General features: G+C 42.1%; 1 protein-coding gene across 1 annotated transcript in view; it reads left to right on the top strand.

The window, feature by feature from the left end:
- Nucleotides 1–21673, top strand: part of plch2a (phospholipase C, eta 2a) — a 179428-nt gene that overhangs the window by 144353 nt on the left and 13402 nt on the right. The window contains exons 8-18 of the mRNA XM_083769300.1: nucleotides 4682–4775; nucleotides 7406–7609; nucleotides 8008–8128; nucleotides 10553–10724; nucleotides 13224–13334; nucleotides 15713–15871; nucleotides 16951–17049; nucleotides 17377–17477; nucleotides 17943–18031; nucleotides 20590–20772; nucleotides 21651–21673. The exon at nucleotides 21651–21673 is cut by the window's right edge and continues 85 nt beyond it. Coding sequence (XP_083625426.1) covers nucleotides 4682–4775; nucleotides 7406–7609; nucleotides 8008–8128; nucleotides 10553–10724; nucleotides 13224–13334; nucleotides 15713–15871; nucleotides 16951–17049; nucleotides 17377–17477; nucleotides 17943–18031; nucleotides 20590–20772; nucleotides 21651–21673 — 1356 coding nt within the window. The remainder of the gene's footprint in view (nucleotides 1–4681; nucleotides 4776–7405; nucleotides 7610–8007; nucleotides 8129–10552; nucleotides 10725–13223; nucleotides 13335–15712; nucleotides 15872–16950; nucleotides 17050–17376; nucleotides 17478–17942; nucleotides 18032–20589; nucleotides 20773–21650) is intronic.

The raw sequence follows: 21673 nt of genomic DNA, 5'->3' as shown, positions 1-21673 counted from the left end.
CTGCTAAGAGGATCTTGATTAAATATTTATCATGTATTAGAAACTCTTCAGGGATATTTCCTAACAGTAGAAAAGGAACAGACAGAGGTATCTCAAAACAGAATGGTCTCCAAGGTGGAGTGGATGTCCTGCCAGTATTTCTGAATTTTAGGACAAGACCAGAAAATATGAGCGTGGCCCGCCCCCTTGTGGCCACACTGTCTCCAGCATGACTGATCTGTTTGATTTAATTTTGGGGGTAATAAAAAATCTCATTAGGGTCTTCCAACAGAATTCTCTCCACATTCTTGAATTGGTGGATGTAATTTGTGTATTGCACATGTTTGCCCATTCTTCTGATGTGATGGTAATCTTCAACTCTCTCCAGGTACTCTGTGGAATTGACCCTAGCTGAAACCAGGGCATTATATATACTGGACACTACTCTTTTGGACTCATGCTTAAGGACAGGTGTTTTTGATTAATCTATCATGGTTAAAATGGAGTTTGAGGTCATAATGGGTTTGTATAGGAAGGGGGCGTGGCAGCTAAAATCAAATATCAAAATACTGAATGAAGCAACTTAAAAACTGTCTGGGGTGTTCACATAAGCCTGAGTAGACGATACAATTACCATAAGTTAAAGTGACCTAACACCGAAGTGACCCATAAGATTAGCTATACTGTCAAGCTGGCGTCGCCGTTTTGGGCTATGTATGATGAGGAGTATATCATTATATACCCACGGCTGCTTTCCCACCACCAGTGGATTAAGCGTACAGGTTGGGATAAGTGGATAGGCGGGTGGACATAAGACCCTTGATCCTGGCTAACAAGTGATCATACAGTCAGTGGAATGGCCGCTGGGTTCTGTTTTAGTTTCTCTTGTTTTCCCCCACATTTGAGTCTTTGATCTTGGTCTTCATCAGAAGTGGAGATGTGAGGGTTCCTTCTCACACAGTCTGTCTCGCCCCCGGGTTCCCTGGCCTGCTCTACGGAGCCGGCAGAGCAATGTGTCGAGACTGAAGCACAACACAAATGACAGAAATAGAACGCTTTGAGAGCACAGCTCTTCTGCCAACTTCTCGCTACTTGGTGTATCTATTCTGGGAATAGGTGCATTTAGGTGTACATATTTGTATGTTACAAACATTTTCAAAAAAACAATCTCATAACACGTTGCATGAGTTGTAGGGCAATCGGCTTCACAGAATGACCACACATGCTGCGCGTGACGTTTGTGCAGCTGTCATAGTACAGACTAGAGTAGAGACCTGCGGATGGAGATTTTTGTCACCCAAAACCGCATGTACACATTCATTATCTGCCCATTATCCAACCGCATTAATTATATCATCCTATTTATATTAACCGCACCAACCGCCAACCACAGCGCAGGGAAGCACATGGGATTCTATACTACAGTAGTACACACTCACTTGTACAATCACCACTATCATTCACCAACGTTGCGTAGTGATTGTATATATCCATATCCATGGACAAGCCGTCTGATCGGTCTTCATTCATGTTCTCACATCGCAACGTCTTTTCATAAGGCATATCCAGCTGTCGTCGGCACGGTTAAGAACTTAAATCACTCTCAGTCCCACAACAAACTATATTCCTCCCTCCTTTAGCTGCCTGTAGTCCATGTGTTGTTGTTTTGCACGGACCCCAGCCAATGTGTATAGGCGGCTAATTTGTGCCTTGATGGAATTTTATGTAATATTAAAATACTACGCACACATGTCAATATTTTGTGCATTTTAAAAGACTATAGATAGATGTCATTGATTTATGTCCCTCATTATTTCACCCATGGTTTATCCAATATTTCATTGACCACCCTGAACTGCGCTTAATTACCTGCGGAAACCGCGGCTACATCCGCCATCTGCAGGTCTCTAGTACAGACATAAACTGACGTCATAGACTGGCCTCCGAGTACTCTGATAAAAGGTAATGCATTAAGTACTACATCCGACAGTATACTCCGTTTCTTTAAAATGAAATTAAGATAGTATATAATATGTCTGTTTCAAAATCCAAATAGATATCTATAATTGTGAGTTATCCTAATTCAGAAGTAGTTATTCATCCATCATCTGCAAATGGCCCTACAAGGTCTATACGCTATCTGTACACATTAATCTATGTTAAAAGCACCCCATAGACCTTTACAGCAGCTTGGAGAATTTTCGGTCATGGCTGACATCTCACTTGGCTACAGTGATTCAAAAGAGAGTGAATTATTGAAAAGGTGCCAGCTGCTTTCAGATCAAGGTGACAGACCCAACATTTAATAGACTCACCTTTGAGGCCCTGAAGCAAAGCGGTGCTCAATATCCTTGGGTTGTGGAATTAGTAGACTTGGCTACTAGTGCCGACAGCTTGTGGCTCCACGGGCTGAAAAGAGATAATTTGTTATCGTTGTGATTGAACAGCCTTTACGTCTGTGTGTTGTTTGTTGTGTGTTGTTTTGTTTTTACTACTTCCAATGGGAAGTAGTAAAAAACACTTAAATCTCTTAAATGACATGACATTAATTTATATTTTTGGTTTTATGACCTCAACATCCAAAAAACCTGAACTTTGAACATTCAGTGGATTTTCTGTGGTCTGGAGCTTTCTCTGGGGCATGGAAGTCTTTTTGAGCTGTAATGAAAACAGGCAAAACAGTGAAAACAGTGACATCTGCTGGCAAATCCAATTGACATATATGGAATTTTCTTTCTCTTACATCACAAACAGCAGGAAACTCAGAGCACCTGTTTGAGCCAGAAAACCCCACACCACAGAAAATATACTGAATGTTAAAAGTTCCTCTGAGCTTTTTTTTTGGGTGCAACCAAAAAAATAATTAAATTTCATTTTTTTTAATGTCACAATCCCTTTAACGCCATTGGACCCTCAAACGGTCCACTAAAGCAACTGCCTCCACCACCTCTCCCCCTCTCATGCAAGTAATTGACAATATATGAACTAAGTCAAACACCAACTTTGATGAGGCAGTATTGCTTCGTTTAAAAAAAAAAAGGTTTTCTTCATTTCCTAGAAGTTAGGTGGTTTCTTCCCGACAGCAGAGACAGCATTGTGTTCTCACTGCCACTGTGAATGTTGTTGTTTTGGTGTGTGTGTGTGTGTGTGTGTGTGTGTGTGTGTGTGTGTGTGTGTGTGTGTGTGTGTGTGTGTGTGTGTGTGTGTGTGTGTGTGTGTGTGTGTGTGTGTGTGTGTGTGTGTGCGCGTGTGTGTGTGTGCGCATGCGTGCGTGTGTGTGTGTGTGTGCACGATCAGTAGTGCCTATTAAATAAATTGTCGTGTCATCTATCTGTCCATCCTGTCTAATTCAGTTGTTTTTCTCTGAAAAATGAGAAAAATAGCTAAATGCTATAGTTGCTGGCCATAATGTAATTTACGCCACATGCATGTTTGTAGATATGGTCGTGTGCACCAGCCAACTGATTGCTTCCGTTCCCTAAAGCATTTATATTATTTTCGCTTTCCCCAAAAGAACATAGTGAGACGAATGAAATTCTGGAAAGCGACTCCATCATACTATGGACTAGTATGAACTGTAATCTGAGGACATTTCAGGCTCTCCACCTCGTTAAACCTTTCAGTATACTGTACATGTACATAATAAAGTTCAGGTTCATGTTCAGGTTCAGGTTTATTTTTTGTCATGTATAAAAAATACAGCGTATGAATACAATCATTTAGCTCCAAGCACTCTCAGTCTTAAGACAATAATACACAAGACACAACAACTATAGTGCAAACAAACAGTAGTGCAAACATAATAAGCATAATAGGCATTTTTGATTACTTGATTAAACAGCTGAAATCGCAAATCTTTGTTTTTATTCAAACGTTTTCTTTTATTTTTTACACCAAATAATAAGAATCGCAAATCTTATTAAAAAAAGAGTCTGTAGTGCTGTCGTCTCACAGCTAAAAGGTCCTGGGTTCGATTCCCGCTAGAGAAGATGTGTTGCGTTGGGGGCGTGTTCTCTCCTCCGTGTCATCAGTGCCCATACCCTAGGTGGGGTTGGCAAAAGGGCCTTTCTGCCTTTCTGTGTGGAGTTTGCATGTTCTCCCCGTGTCCCCTAGGGTAGGTACCCTCACTAAAAACATACAGTAATCCTGGTTTCTATAAACTGCCTCCCCCTGGCCAGCCGGAGTGCCTGATGGAGGGGAAAATGAACTGTCAGGTGAAAAGAAGTGGCTTGGACTACATGCATTTGAAGGAAGCATGAGGTCATTCCGTTGCTCTCCCCAGGTTGGCAGAGGATTACGCTAGATAGATTTTTTTTTACAATTTATAATAATACATTAAATTGATTAGTTTGATTTACAGTTGCATCCCTAGTACTCCCATGGCTTAAACTCTCTCATATTGGGCCAGCATGAGAGCCCTGTGGCTCTCACAGTGATTGACACGGATGGGAATCTGATTGACCCGTCATTCCTTTGTTAAAAGGCTGTGGCTGTCAAACGGGAGACTCCATTGTTGGCTCGGGGAGAGAACTGGCATGTAGGAAGCCTTTCTTAATTGGATTATCATCCTCGCACGCTCCACTCTACAATGTTGAGTTTTGTCCCAGTGGATTTAAATCTTGAGGCTTTAATTAGCTTTCATTGACAATGTATCAGCGAGGACTATTTAAAAAATATATATATTCTACTCCTTTCATAATAGATGACGAATGTGACCAAGGACCACTGTCTGGAGATCGTCAACAAATTTGAGCCATGTTCTGAGAACAAGAAGGAGGGGGTTCTGGGTATTGATGGTGAGTGACGTATTCTCAGTTTTCTGGTGGAAAAAGTACTTTACTTAATAAAACATAAAAGTATCAATACTGCAGAACTACTGTAGAACTCTGTTACAAGTAAAAGTCTGGAATTCATAAAGTACTTGAGTAAAAGTGCAATATGTACTTAAAGTACCAAAAGTAGTAAGCTCTAACTGTGCAGAATGTGCCATTTCAAGTTATCACATGTATACAAATCTTTTGAAAATAGCCGATCTACAAGCTCACAATGCATCGCATCGCGACGTTGTGATCTTGTAGATTTTCTATTTTCAAATGGCCGAAATGTATATACTGTAGGGCTGAAGTGTTTAATGTATGTTTTGTAATAATTATAATCAAAGAAACTAGTACGTTTTCAAATACCGGTAAATGTAGTGGAGTAAAAGTACAATATTTGCCTCTGAGATGTAGTGGAGTGGAAGTAAAAGTAATACTCTAGTAAAGTACAAATACTTCAAAGTAAATGTACTTAGTTACTTTCCACCACTGCGTATTCTTTTCACGTTGATGTTCTTATAGGTTATAGCCAGTCTGTTTCCATCAGCTAATTAACTCCCAGTGGAAGTTTATAATCTTGCTATGCAATATAGCCCTGTAAATAGGGCTTTGCAGTTTCTTCTTACAGTAGTATAGGCCTACCAATGTTACTTTACAAGTGAAGTTGTTTTGCAGCATGTGCGCATGTTATATTATTATTCCTTAAGGTATATTCAGTGATTTCACTCAAAAAACCTTAGGTTTCGTTTTTGGCTGGGACCTAAGCCTTTCGTCCAATCAGGATAGAGAGCCAAAAACGAAACCTAAGGTTTTTTGACCCCCAGGGGTTAACTGGGGACAGGGAGGAACTCCTTATATGGTCAGCACACTCTATAGTAGAGAAGATTATCACAACAAAACAAAAAAATAAGTGATATTTGAATTAAGTGAAATCACTGAATATACCTTTAAAGACACAAGAGACAGTACACATTGTTGTATTAGGGATTAGTGTAATGACTACTCTGCCTGTTATAAAGCTGCGTTCAGACCTGAATATATTCGCCTCATCCCGTTTGTACTGCGCCAGGTCGTGCCGCGCCCGTTCGCACAATTCTCGTCTTTGCATTGACTTTGTATTAAAATCGCACCGCTCTAACCATTCAAGTCTGAACGCAGAGCTTTTTTCATTAGTTGCAATTTTGGCTAAAGTGTTAAGTGTTAGATACCGTAGCTCTATATTGTTTGTTCAGTAACGGGAGTCTCCCCAGCTCCATAGCAAACAGAAAAGCAGCACAATACTAAGTAGGCACTGCTGCTACTACAAAATACTGCTGTGCAACACAGGTTAATCTTCGTGCTGCTTTGCTTTTAGGTCTGAAAAAAGACGTGCATGTTCCATGCTATTAAGGGTAGCAAATTAAAAAAATTATTACTTTTCAGTCAATATTTTTTTTAAATAATAATACTTTTAATTGGTTAAAATATTAATAAAACCCACAAACAGAATTATTTATTTTCAAAATGTTATAAATAGCTAAAATAGCAGATATACAAGCGCACAATGAGCCATGAAGTGACACAATGCAAGCTTTGTAGATCGCCTATTTTAACTATTGGGTGCACGACACGACAAAGCAGGGCATTAATTTATGAAAGAGAAAAACCCTTTAAAATATGGAGATACAGTACATGGTTTCTGCCTGACAGCAATGATATGAGAATCCCTAAATTAAATGTGATTCTCCCTTAGTCTGATATACCACTTAACACACTTGCTTTTCGTCATATTAAAGCTAATCATGTGCTGAGCCAACAATGCTTTATTAAAAGTGGCACAGATGCCAGATTCAATTAACAGCTACCTCTGCTCATGTATAATGATATATAATGAGGCACCCTGGTGGCTCGGCTGCGTAAATGCATGTAATAAATTCATGACGGAGCCCTGGAGTGGCCATTGAGAGAGAGGAGGAAAAAAAATTATTAACTTGAACGCTCAAGTTAGTAATAGTAACTTACTAACTGACGCCTTGAGCTTGTAGATAGGCAATTGTTTTAAGTTTACCATTTAGGCCTGAGGCCGCATCGGTGTCGTGTTATAGCTTTTAACCACTTTAACCATTATTTTAAACTTTAGCTGTTGAAAAATAGCATATCTACAATGTAGATCTGCTATTTTTGAAAAAACGTGAAAATGTGGCGCAAAACTTGAATATATATTCTTTCAGAGCGAACGTTTTTTAATTTTAACTCAAATCTTTGCTGCTGGGGGGTCCCTGGAATAAGATCAAATGGGGTTCGGCGGCCAATTACATCCTTGACATGAAATAGTTTGAGCACCACTGACATAGAAGCATCGATTTTTCTGAAAACTGTCATGATTTAGAAGACATTTGTAGAATCAGTTCTCAGGACAAAATTACATGAATTATTACATTCCTTAAAAAAAGTTACATAGTGAGGCTTTAAGCCCCATTTCAAACAAACATTTCATACATTTAGATATATTTTTAAAAATTATTAAAATCTTTAGAAATGTGTATAACCAATTGAATTGTGTACACCAGGTTGACATATATAAACATGCATAATCTAAACACTGCTGGCTCGTCCTCCCGTCCCCATAGGATTCACCAACTATGCCCGCAGCCCGGCGGGGGACATCTTCAACCCAGAGCACTATGAGGTGATCCAGGACATGACCCAGCCACTGTGCAACTACTTCATCGCCTCGTCACACAACACCTACCTGATGGGAGACCAGCTCATGTCTCAGTCCAGGGTGGACATGTACACCTGGGTACTGCAGGCCGGCTGCCGCTGTGTGGAAGGTCAGCATTGAATGCACAGTTACTGTGCACAGACACACACACACACACACACACACACAGTCACACACACACACTAGCTCTGGTCCATAGCGTTAGAAGTAGGGCTGTCCCGATCCAATGACGTGATCGGAAATCCGGGCCAGGAGCAAAGAAAACTTGATCTGGACATTACCCAGTAATTACACCAGTAATGTGCTTCACTGCCTGCCTGTTTTGTTTTTATGTGTTGTGTCAGGGGACTATGTATTTACGTCGCATTTATTTGTAACGTTCATTAATATACTTGTCCCTTCAATATAAACATATTGGACCAGAGCAGTTTAACAGTAAGGAAGTGATGTGTCTGTCCGTTTCACTGTGCCAACCCTGTGTCATGGCGGTGTGTATGTGGTCCACAGTGGACTGCTGGGATGGTCAGGACGGAGAGCCCATCGTGCACCACGGCTACACGCTCACCTCCAAGATCCTCTTCAAGGACGTCATCGAGACCATCAACAAGTACGCCTTCGTCAAGAATGAGTACGTTCAACACACACTCGATCCCCATCGACTCACCACCCCCCATTCACTCACGTGTGTGTGCGTGTGCCTTTTACTGGGATGTAGATAATGAGATTTAGCACTATATAGCTTATGGTTTTGTTATGGTTTTTCAGGCAAATGGTAAATGGTGCATTTATATAGCGCTTTTAATCCAAAGCGCTTTACATAGATTGTGCAAGGCATGAACCTGCACATCGGGAACAATTATGGGTTCAGTGTCTTGCTCAAGGACACTTCGACACTAACAATGGGGGAACCCGGGTTGGAACTGGGACCCTCCATTTGACACTAACACTGGGGGAACCCAGGTTGGAACTGGGACCCTCCATTTAACACTAAGACTGGGGGAACCCGGGTTGGAACTGGGACCCACCATTTAACACTGGGGGAACCCAGGTTGGAACTGGGACCCTCCATTTAACACTGGGGGAACCCAGGTTGGAACTGGGACCCTCCATTTAACACTGGGTGAACCCAGGTTGGAACTGGGACCCTCCATTTAACACTGGGGGAACCCAGGTTGGAACTGGGACCCTCCATTTAACACTGGGGGAACCCGGGTTGGAACTGGGACCCGGCCTCCATCTCCACATTAGTACTGTACATACTCTACACACAGCTTCATCCACCGGTCCATCTCCATTATCATTTACATAGCATGGACACGCACACGCACACGCGCATGCGTGCACACACACACACACACACACACACACACACACACACACACACACACACACACACACACACACACACACACACACTGTACAGCACACCAGCAGATGCCGAGGGACTCCCACCTCCTCAGAGAAAGTGATAATCATATAGATAGACACTCACAATCTGGAGGTTGCTACGAGAAAGTGCTATTAATAGACCAAGTCTCACAGGTAATATAAAGAGGTGTGTGTGTGTGTGTGTGTGTGTGTGTGTGTGTGTGTGTGTGTGTGTGTGTGCGTGTGCGTGTGCGTGTGCGTGTGCGTGTGCGTGTGCGTGTGCGTGTGCGTGTGCGTGTGCGTGTGCGTGTGCGTGTGCGCGTGCGCGTGTGCGTGTGCATGTGAGAGAGAGATACCTTTATTTTCCTACGGGGGGAAATCAGTTGCCCAGAGGTGTGTGTGTGCGTGTTGCATTGCTGCATTTAACATCAAAAGAGGTTGTAATTGTTTTTTATAAAAAAGGACCAAGGCAGATAGAGGTGAAAAGCTTTTCCCTCAAAGGAGGATGTTTGTGAATGATTTGATAAATCTAAGATGGGTTTCAATCTAAGATGTACATCTTGTACCAGGGAAATGTCATGGATGAAAATTGCGTCATCGGAGCGTTTGACATGACATTTTCTAAACACTTACTTTATCAAAATGTCTTGAAGTTAAATCAAAGTAAAGTCATGATTGTTTGGAATAGAGGGGTATGGGGACATTTGGCGGATCCATAGATTTTTCGTAGGTTCTAGCTTCAGAGATTCACCGAGTGGTTCCTGAACATTAGATTTTTGAGGGGCGCTAGCCCCCCTCCTATGCCTATGTGTGTACCCCATAGCGTGTGTACCCCATAGCGATGATTTGATTGACTGAGCACGGAATGTGAGAATAGAAAAATGTGAGGACGCAAAAAGTGATTGGCCGGAATGTGATGATGTATGTATGATGATGTATGATGATAAAAGCGCCCCTCACTTCACACGGGTGTGCTTTTTTCCTTCACATTGTCCGCTGAGACACCATGCCTGAGTCAGAGGCACATTTGATGGGTTCCCAGATTGCTTTAAATTAAGCAATATTACACGAGAGGGTATGCTTTACCATGATTACTGGCACGACAGTGATGCTGTCAGGAACGAAGCGGAGCCGAATTCCGCAAGCATCACGTCTGAAGTGTGTAATATTACGATTATACAACCGTTACCAACAAAACAAAATACCTTAAAATGTATTCATATTGTGTGGCAATTCACTCTCAAAATAAAAAAAATTATGTTGTGCGATTCCTATCTCTGTTTCCCTGTAAATAGTTAATTTGACCGAGACATTAAATAGTCCCTGTTGATTCAAAGTAGCAGTGCTCTGTCACAGAGGCACCATCTAACCAATCAACACAGCTGAGCTGTCGGTGCAGTGGGAGGAATTCCAATATTATGCTCCGTCGGTGTGCTGTCATGCTCATTTTGAACCACGGGTAGATAGCTATTTCAACCAATCAGATTGCGTCGTTGGAACTGCCTGTGTATAACATTGTAACATACTGTAATAACATCTTCACTTTGTCTTGTAAAATGTTTTCCTATTATCGTAATGTATTTTATTTAGTAGTAGCTACATTATGTATGTAGTAGTAGCTAATGGGGATCCAAATAAACATTATAACAATAAAAGTTGTATGTTTGCTACCTTACCTCCACAGTTACCCAGTGATCCTGTCCATTGAGAACCACTGCAGTGTCCCCCAGCAGAAGAAGATGGCCCAGTACCTGGTGGAGATCATGGCCGAAAAGCTGGACCTGTCCAACATCAAAGCCGACGAGTCGGGACACCTGCCCTCGCCAGAAACATTGAGGGGCAAGATCCTCGTCAAGGTGAGAGGTTCTGTCCAGCTAAATCAAATGTGAAAAGTCCAATTAAGATTAAGTGTATGAATCAAATGCATTATTCATTTCCCCTGTATTAGCCAACAAATTGTCAACGACCTTTCATGTGAAAGGATGTGAAACTTGGCTGGCACAATCCCTAAAGTAATGGCACAATGTGCTTTAGAAATAAAATTGACTTGACTTCTGTATCCCTCATGCCCCCCACACACACACACACACACACACACACACGCGCACACACACAAACACACACCAATCGGAACACTGCATGCCACACTGCCCCCTAGACACTGGGATTGAGGACGATTGCTTACCCTTGGACAAATACCACCAATCCATAAACCTCTCTGGAGCAAAATAATAATAATAATTCATTGCTGTGGCCAGCAGTCATAAATAACTTGCACTTAAAGTTATTCCTCCAGGTAGCTCCCCTCCTGTCCTTCGCCTGTGAGTTCCTATCTCTCCTGCTGTTCTGTGTTAATATTATTATAATACTACAAGCAGAACTGATCCCACGGCTGTTTTGTGAGCTTAGCCAATGTTTTTGTGCCCATAAGGTTCAATTTTACTTCTAAATGGTTTGAACAAGGTCGATGTTTCTAGTGACAGTTGGGAGTCAAGGCCACTTACACTACAGAGCCCAGCATAGAAAGGAAGATTGTGGGTTTCAATATTTTATGCTCGGGTTTTAAAGCTGCAATTTGTAAGTTTATATCCTACTCAGTATTCAAACCCAAGGTCTCCTGCATGAGGGATACAGAAGTCAAGTCAATTTTATTTCTAAAGCACATTTAAAAATAGCCAACGGCCGACCAAAGTGCTGTACAGCAAAAGAAAACAAAAACGAAATATAAACACATTGCACAAAACATCACATATTACACAACACATCAAGGTTAAAACACACAAAAAGAAAGGGCAACAAATACAATAAAAAGGCATCAGGTAAATAAATACAGGAGGACAGTGTTGGTTTAAAAGAGCACATTAAACAGTGTCCAACCATTTCTACAAGAATGCTTGCTTGGGCAGGGCTCAGGGCAGTAACTCTTGTAAACCAGGAGGCTTCTTGGTGGAAGAGTAGAGAGATCACCTCCAACCACCGTAGTTGTGATAGTTAGATTGTATTAACGTACTCTACCACAGTGGTTCTCAAAGTGGGGTCCCTGTTGGGGTGGTTCCAGGGGATCCCCAGCTAAATTAGTTTACCGCCGGTTACCGGTATATAGCGTCACAATCAATGTTCACAATATTTTTTACTTTGGCTACTCAACAATAGCAGATATACAAGATCACAGCGTAGCACGCTGTGAGCTTGTATATCTTGTACATCTACTACTTTTGAACATTTTTGAAAAATCTTAAAAGACTTTCAGATGGGGGTCTGCGGCCAAAAACATATCAATTTGGCGGTCCGTGACATGAAAAGGTTTGAGAACCACTGCCCTACCATATAGATTATATTAACTTACTCTACCATATAGATTGGTTATGAATAGATTTATTTTCACACAAAACAGTTATGCACTGTAGTGTTTACACTGTAGCGTTTACACCCGGCTTTCAGACTTGAAGACAATACACCAGAGTGCACAGTAAAATCATCATTGTTTGAACATTTAAATTAAATGAGGATATTGCTGTGCGAGTTGTACGGTTGGCCCTTTTAATCCAGTACAGTTTATTCGTGTCTCGGCTCTTGACCGATACTCCACTGTTACTACCACAGAATGGTTTCATAGAAAATGCCACGAGTGCTTTACACAGAGTGCTTTACACAGACAGGGCCCCCGAGTGGAGACAAAATATGTAATCCCCCATGTAACAAGCTGAAGCTGTTCATGGATTGATAACGTGACGCCTCCATCCTCTCGGCTTCTTCTCTCTGGTCCTGTAGGGCAGTGGCCGTCAAGTAACTAAAGTACATTTACTTAAGTACTGTACTTAGGTACAATTTTGAGGTATTTGTGCTTTACTTGAGTATGTCAAATTTTCAGTATACTTTTACTTCTACTCCACTACATCTCAGAGGCAAATATTGTACGTTTTACTCCACTACATTTATTTGACAACTTTAGTTATTAGTTGTGTTCATTTATTTATTAATGTATTTATAATTACGAAACATGCATTAACCACTTCAAACGCACTGTGTGCTTGTAGATCTGCTATTTTCGAAAGATTTGTATACATAACTTGAAATAGGACATTCCGCATAATGACTACTTTGTACTTTAAGTACATTTTGATGCTGATACTTTTGTACTTTCACTCAAGTACATTTTGAATTCTGGACTTTTATACTTGTAACGGTGTACTTCTACATTGCAGTATTCTTTTACCTATAAGTAAAACATTGGAGTACTTTTTCCACCACTGCTGTTTATGAATGGATAACGTGACGCCTCCTCCATCCATCCTCTCTGCTTCTTCTTCTTCTTCTTCTTCTTCTTCTTCTTCTTCTTCTCTGTGGTCCCTTAGGGCAAGAAGCTGCCCCCCAACATCGACGAGGACGCCGAGGAGGGGGACGTGTCGGACGAGGACAGCGCAGACGAGATGGAGGACGACTGTAAGCTGATGAACGGAGACGATGTACGTACTGCGGCGTTAATTCCTGCTCTTTCCTTTTGGTCTCCCTCCGTGCGGTTTATCTCACTGTTTCTCAGCGTGGGACCAGACTCTAGTTGTATTGAACTGAGGATTGTTCCATACTTTGGAATTATCTTGTGTTTTTGCCTGTTGTTTCTCACTAACTACATTATTAGTAAAACTACATTTCTCCTCTGTAGATTGGGGTCTCAGAGGAAAGAACATCATATCAAATGGGGTGGCCTAATGCATATCAAGTATCTTTCAATCCGGGACCCCCTTTTGGGGTTGTTGTTGTGGCTATGTACAGTATTGCAACACACATTTTTTGTAATTTCTGAATAATATATATAAGATTTTCAGAAAACTTAGGTCAGGATTTAGATTTTAGAAGGTGTTTTCTTTGGGTCTAAATGGGTTTAAAGATGATTTATCCAATGCAGCTATCAAATGGGCGTGCCAGTCCTTTGCTATAACTGGTGTCCAGGAGCTGCAATGTGTTTGTGTGTGTTTGTATCACCTTGTATACTGTGTACTTTGTGATTTCAATTAAAAGTCACTGAGTGTCTGTGGGAAACCATCTGCTGTCTTATGTCTTTGAAACATTGTGTTCTGCTCAGTGCTCTTGACCTCCTGCTGTTCTTTCTCTCACACGACATCTTTCTCTTCTCCTTTAAGTCCTCTATTGCCCTCAACTCTGTCTTTTTACTGTAGTGTATCTACATGTTCATCTGTTGTTGTTGTTTCTCTCTCTCTCTCTGTTTGTCTCTCTCCCTCTCTATTCCTCTCTCTCTCTCTCTCTCTCTCTCTCTCTCTCTCTCTCTCTCTCTCTCTCTCTCTCTCTCTCTCTCATTCTTTGTATCCTCTATGCACCCCTCTTTCCCTCCTTTATGTTGCTTTCATATTCCACAGTGGAAGGTATTGTATAACATGGTCATTCTCAGCCTGCTGTTCAGAAAGCATCATCTCGGTCATGTGCCATATACTCTTATCATTGTGCTGTTCCAGCTCAGCTTTTAGAATGGGCAAAACAATGAATTCTGCAACATGAAATCTAACACAAAAATCTTGGCTGGCATTTTGCTAACAAAATTAATTGTTTGAGTCGGTTTGTGGAAGAGCTCTGCCCCCTAGTGGCTGAAGTGAGCATGTGCTTATGTTTCGCAGCTGCAGTCTTTTCAATCACAACCCTTGCTCTCATTATAATGGTCTCCCCTGTCTGTCACATTGATCATGTTACTCTAGTCTGGACACATTGAATGGCCTGCTTGTGCATAGCAGCCATCCATCATACCAACATGAGCTTGTGTTGTGTAATACAGTGGTTCTCAACATGGGCCACCCCCAGGGCGGTCCTTGGGGGTTCCAGGGGGTCCCCAGCTAAATAATTGATAGTTAGGAACCAACTGGACCCATACGGGTCTACAAATGGAGTGTACAAATGTACAGCAAAATGTGGTTCCATTTGTACTGTATGCTTATAAATACATACATAAAGATTACAGAGTGAGATAAAGTATCACATGGAAGGCCATGGCCTAATGCATATTTAAATGTGGGTCCTAAATTAAATTAAGGTTGAGAATCACTGACGTACACTTATCCTCTCCGTCTCATAGTAGGACCTCAGAAACCCCCAAATCAGTCTCTCAGTGGAGATTGGAATATAAATTACAATTCCTTTAATACATTGTTGTTTAATAAAGTGCAGCCGCACAATGTAGTGACATACAGTGTTTAAATACAGTAAAGGTCCCTGGTTGCACACTGCTGCGTTTTTTTTAATATATTTTGCTGCGTTTTTCCTGAGGTGGCTGAGGTTCTAGCCTGGCCCAGCCTGAGGTTACTGAGGTTCTAGCTTGGCCCAGCCTGTGTGGTTTCTGGTCTAGACTCTATAAGGGGCGGGTGCCGGTCGAAAACAGGCGGTGGATCCTATTGGTTCACCGATCTGAGCACCCGCCCTGCCCCCCCCCCCCCCCCCCCCTCCCCTCCCCGGTATAGAAAACAGTGGAGAACACTGATGTCACCAAATTTGGAGCGACGCGCATCTGCACTGTTATTGGTTAGCAAAATAGTGAGCTTCCTATGCCAGAATGTCCAATGGGTTTCCCCAGGCTTTTCCTTTTTTAGCCGAATGCGAACAAAAATAAAAGCCTGGGTACCGAGGCTACTGAGGTTCTACTGAATGTTCTTTATGTTCCCTCAGCGTCTCTAACACCATAAATAAACATGCTCATTCTTCTCTACTCTCTCTCTCTCTCTCTCTCTCTCTCTCTCTCTCTCTCACACACACACACACACACACACACACACACACACACACACACACACACACACACACACACACACACACACACACACACACACCTTTTTGTGTCCAGACCTCAGCCAACAGGAAGCAGGTGGAGAGCCTGGCCAAGAAGAAACTTGACAACCTGATGAAGGAGTCTAAGATTCGGGACAGAGAGGACCCCGACAGCTTCGCCATCGCCGCCCTGCCGCCCAGCGGAAAGCCCCCCGCCGACAAGGCAAGCCCGAAGGTATGAACCAAAAGACAAGCCTGGCCTCGTCTGGGGGCCAGAAACACTTCCTCCCCAATGTGTTTCTATCTGGCATCTGTACAGTAGTGGGAAAAGTACTCAAATGTTTTACTTAAGTATAGAAGTAGCAATACTGCGATGTAGAACTACTCCGGAAGTCCAGAAGTCCGGAATTCAAATATTTACACATCTTTTGAAAATAGCAGATCTGCAAGCTCACAATGTGTCGCGTCGTGACGCATTGTGAGCTGGTAGATCTTGTAGATCTTGTAGATCTTGTAGCCTCTGAGATGTAGTGGAGTAGAAGTAAAAGTATTGGAAATTGGAAATACTCAAGTAAAGTACAAATACCAACAAAAGTACAGTACTTATAAGTAAATGTATTTAGTTACTTTTTACCACTGCACCTGTACATACTGTATCATCGTCTCTGCTGATCGAGCCCCAAAACCCAATTGCTGAAATAAAAAGGGAGCCTCATCAGCTCAACCCGTCAGGCTTTCTTTCTTATAAAAAGTTTTCTGTTCCAAAGAGAAAACTCATTTTATTCTACTCCGCCTCTGACAGTGACAGATAGATATAAAAACCTTAGTAATCATTGAGGGAAATTGCAGAGTTTGCCCCCTTTCTCTCTCCAACCTGGCTGTTACTCTCTCTCTCTCTCTCTCTCTCTCTCTCTCTCTCTCTCTCTCTCTCTCTCTCTCCTCTAATCAAGTGTTGTGGAGCTCGGGTGGTAATTGGGAAGGCAGCGCACCCGTAGTGCACTGGAGTGTGGGAGCCCACCCACCACGGTCATCTAATTGAGAGTTTCACTTCACTTAGCCCAACCCTTCGGCCTTCATGCATATATATACACACTCGCTCACCGTACACACATAGCAGCACATACACACGCTCACAGTCCAGGCTCTAATTAGTCTCACACAGCACCATTTAACGAAGAGGAAACAAAGAAAAGTGATTTTCCATGCCTGCCGGATACGAATGCTTCATTTCCAATGCGCCTGCCCAATCCAGAAATACCACATTATGATTTGGTTGAAGGCCAACTGACAGAGTTTATTAATGTCCTTGTCCAGGGTAAAGACGAGGATGGGACGGACACAGCTGACGAGTCAACCCCTGGCAGCAACAAGCGCACAGGGCGATCTTTCATGGGCAGCTTCTCCAAACGCAAGGTGGGCACTGCGCACCTCTATTCCCCTTCCGCTTTACACTTATTCATACTTCATATTTTCATATCATTGGATTGGATTGGATCTGTTCTCTGCCTGCATGTCATAAAAGCTCAATGTAAAACTCCTTCACACAGGAGTATACAGTACATTGTAGGCATTGGTCGTTCTCGTTCTGTGTATTTCCCTGCACCTAGCCTATACATTGAAAAAATTGAGTTTGGATAGATTTGCAATTGGTTGCAATTGGTTACATTCTTCCACTAGCCACTATACATTTATACATGCCAACAGACTACACAAAGTCCTTAAAAGTTCTACTCCCTGTAGAAAAAGGCGAGCAAACTGAAGAAGACGTCCAGCTTAGAGGACACAGACACAGACCCAGAGAGCTCCAGCAGTGCTACGCGTGCCCCCCTGCACCACAGCAAGTATGCAGCATGCACGCACGCACACACGCAAGCATGCACGCACGCACGCACACACGCACGCACACACACACACACACACACACACACACACACACACACACACACACACACACACAAACACACGTAACGTATGATGCGATCATGCTCACGATGCGATCATGCTTCCAGTAATATCCCATCGGACAACTGTGACATAAGCCCCCTATCACTCAATGACTGAAGTATGTCGTGCCGATCACTCTGGCAGCCACTCAAGACGATAATACTATACATCTTATCCATTCCCAATATACGAGGATACTGCACTGATCTGCGGTACTTGGGAAATCTGCGATCAGCATCCAAAAATACTAGCACTAATAACTAATAATAATTAGTTCTCCCCAACAACAGTCTAAAAACTAACAACTAAAAATGTCCCTTAGGAGTACACATTTTCTAACATTGACCATGTTACATGAACAGGAATAGGAAGACGATGAAGCTCTCCAGAGCTCTGTCTGATCTGGTCCAATACACCAAGTCTGTGGGCCTGCAAGACATCGAGACGCAAGGTGAGTGGATCTGCACATTAGAGGAAACACACACTATAGCTAACTGAAGTTCACTCCATGTTAAAACAAACAAAAAAGTTACTAAGTGCTTAATTCTTGTCAGCAGTAGGCTGGATGCTGAAACATTAGCTAAACTCTTGCTGACAAGGATTAAAGCAAAACTTGCGTCAGTCACCTTTTAGTATGTAATTGTTCTTGTACGCAGTGAGACACCTACAGTAATTCTTTGCTGAGCTAGCTTGCTCATTTCCCAAAAGAACAAAGCTTTCAACTTTTACTAATGACAGGCACACAGTGAAGATAATGAGCCCAATTCACTAAGATGTTAACGCCATATTTTGAACGTAAAGGAATTAACGCAACTTCCATCATGTTCTGTCAGTGAATTTTGCGAGAGGTCCGCTCGGTTCTCACGTCTGCTCCGAGGCTGACTTACATGGGACCAATGCTTGTGTACAGTATGTCATTAGAATGCCTTATTCTTCATGCAAAATCAATTACAATATATAGTTCCAAACCTCAAATAAAATAGGTATGTGCCCAACATTTGTCAACCCATTTATATGAAAAAAAAAAAAGTCAAACGATGTATTGCTTGTAGCCTAAGTATGTTATAGACATAATGCAAATTCTACAGATTTAATTTTATGTTGTAGCATTTAGAGCTAAATTATTAGGTCCCTCTTGGCGTGTTTGCCAAAGTTTCACATAATGAACACAGACACAGACGCGCCTCCATTGTGTCGCCGTATTAATTTATAACATCTGATGAGGAAACAGTGGATTAAATCTAGCTGTTCCGACATAGGACAGTGATCTAGGCTATCAATCCAAAAGATGAATTTCCCCTCAGTAATCAATAAAGCTCTGGTCCATAATTATTCTATCCGATAGCAGCGTGCCAGACTGCCAGTATTCCCTGCTGGATTTTTGCATCATCTTTTTACCTCGGTATACATGAATAATGTTCAGTAGAAAAGGCTTATATAAATATAATGACCTTTCATTCGTGTTTCATCTGCCTATTATTTGGTGGTGGAATTCAACTTTGTAAACTTGTAATTCTCATTTATGAGAACATTACGTTCAGCGGATCCATAATTGTGCAACCGGTAACTCGCTTCCAGACAGAACAGATGTACTAGTTGTTAAGGCGACACTGGCGTGCTGTATTCTTTGACGAGAGACGAACTTGAACTTCTTTAGGAAAGTTATTTATTTTTGGTGTGAAATGGGGCGCAGAACAATGCAAATGAACTTCTCAATATTCATTTTGCTGGGAGCCTTGGCAAAGACATGGTATAGGTGTAATTGATGATTTATATATGGATACAACTTTTAAGTCATATCAGGAGTTGGAGAATCAATTTAATGTGATGGGTAGGGGTGAATTTTGGAAATATCTTCAACTAAGAAGTAGTGTTGGAAGTGTGTTCAACCTTAACAGGGGTATAGAGGAACCTAATATGTTGAAAACAATTTTTGACTGGCCACCGACAATGCATAGGGCTTCAATAATTTACAAAAATATAATGGAATTACAAAGTGCAAAGACTGAAAATCTTAGATTAATATGGCAAAGGGATTTAGGATGTGAAATAAGTGAAGAGAAATGGTCAAATATAATTTCCAAAGTTGGGTGGGCCACTAGGGATATTAAAAGCAAATTTACACATTACAAAATTATACATAGATTCTACTATACCCCTGTGAAACTGTTTAGGATGGGCTTGGTGGAAGACAAACGGTGTTGGAAATGTAATGGGGAACATTTTTACATTTTACATTAATACATACATTGTACATTTTTACATGCCTTTTGGGAATGTCCTGTGGTTGTGCCTTTCTGGAAAGAGGTACTGGGGAAACTTGGAGACTGGATGGGGCTAATACTACCAGAATGCCCAAGGTTATGTCTCTTGGGAGATCGCACAGTGCTGCCACAGGGGGTCACCAAGGCACAACATGCATTGGTGACTGCAGGCCTTATTACTGCAGCTAGGTTGATACTGAGAAACTGGAAGAGCTCTGCTACGCCAGAGATCACAGACTGGACCCAACTTATGACTGAAACGGCATCCTTTGAATACTCAATTGCCAGGAGGAATAATGTCAACGGGAAGTTCCATGAGATATGGGACTACTTTTATTTATATATCAAAGGATTGTTGTAACATTTTGTATTTGTACATTACATATGATATAACCATGAGTGTCAACAACAGAGTATGGAGGGGTGTTGTCCAGGGGTTTTCTTTTTTTTTGACTGCTAGGTGTGTTTTGTTTTGTGTTTTTTTCTTTTTTTTTCTTGTCTTTTTCTTTTGTGTAAGTCATGTGAATTTTGTATGCTTTATTTAAAATCATTAAAAAACTTTGATGACAAAAACAAATGAACTTCTCGTGAACGCGCTTGTGATTTTATGATTAGCTGATATACACATGTGATCCGCACGAATCAGGGATCTATCTACACACGCGTTCGTGAATTGCACCTCAGTTTGTACTGTCATTGTGTACTGATGATCTTATCTTCCACCGGCACACCCTCTTGTGAGCAGCTGCCTGCAGTTGTCAAGTGTCGTCGCTGAGCGAGACCAAGGCTCACCAGATCATGCAGCAGAAACCTGCCGCATTCATCCACTTCAACCAGCGGCAACTCTCACGCATCTACCCCTCCTCGTACCGCGTGGACTCCTCCAACTTCAACCCTCAGCCCTTCTGGAACTCCGGATGCCACCTTGGTACGTGTGTAGGTTGGGGTGAGGGGGTTCGCTAATATACAGGCACTTAACCTGAACCGTAGAAAAGGTAACATTTCTGTTCATAGTAGTCTCACGTAGGCAGATGGCTGGAGATCTCCGCCTATCGATATGTCTGGTGACATCTAAAATCACTGTCCTACCTGGGTTTCAAACTTGAGTCTCCCGCATGGGAGACTAAACTTTTCCAAGAAGGCATCCCCACTTGGCCAGGAGATATATTGGACTTATAGTTATAAGTGTGAAGCAGTAATACTTGTCAGGGCATGAGCTCACCTAAGCTGCACAGAACGCGTCCTCTAGGCGTCTCTTCCAGATTTTTAAACAGCTGGTGGATGGAAATGACGCTCGTGGGTGAAAAACCGGAAACGCTTTGCAGACGCTGCAAGTTGCAGCCGCGAGCAAGCATCATTTCCATCCACAAGCTGTTTAACCGTTCCACTGCCACCTGGTGGACGCAAGTGCCAACGCTTAACTGCCGACCCGGATCTACTTGGTGTTAGTGTGATGCACGTCCAGTTTGGGTGTCCATTTTAGATGCTAAAATATTAGCGTAAATTCTAGCGAGCTTATATAACGGAGCCTTCCGCCAGGAGCAGTTGCCGGTTGGATTCTAATTGGCGGAACGTTCCGTCACAAGCAGTTTTTGTGTTCAAACCAGGACACGCCTGCTCTTAGCGGCATCTTGACGCTTCTTGACGCATATTTTGTGCCCGCACTCTCAGCCAGTAGGTGTCCTACCTGACACCTAATTAGAGTATTAACATACTCTATTATAGAGCTGTATAATTACATTTTATTCATTAAATGTGTTGTGTATTGTAGCTTTAGCAGACATTAATGACTTGTCTTGGTTTCAGTGGCGTTGAACTACCAGTCAGAG

The sequence above is a fragment of the Protomyctophum parallelum genome, assembly GCF_964188405.1.
Source record: "Protomyctophum parallelum genome assembly, chromosome: 7".
NCBI classification, from domain to species: domain Eukaryota; kingdom Metazoa; phylum Chordata; class Actinopteri; order Myctophiformes; family Myctophidae; genus Protomyctophum; species Protomyctophum parallelum.
This window is presented reverse-complemented; position numbering and strand designations above follow the sequence as displayed.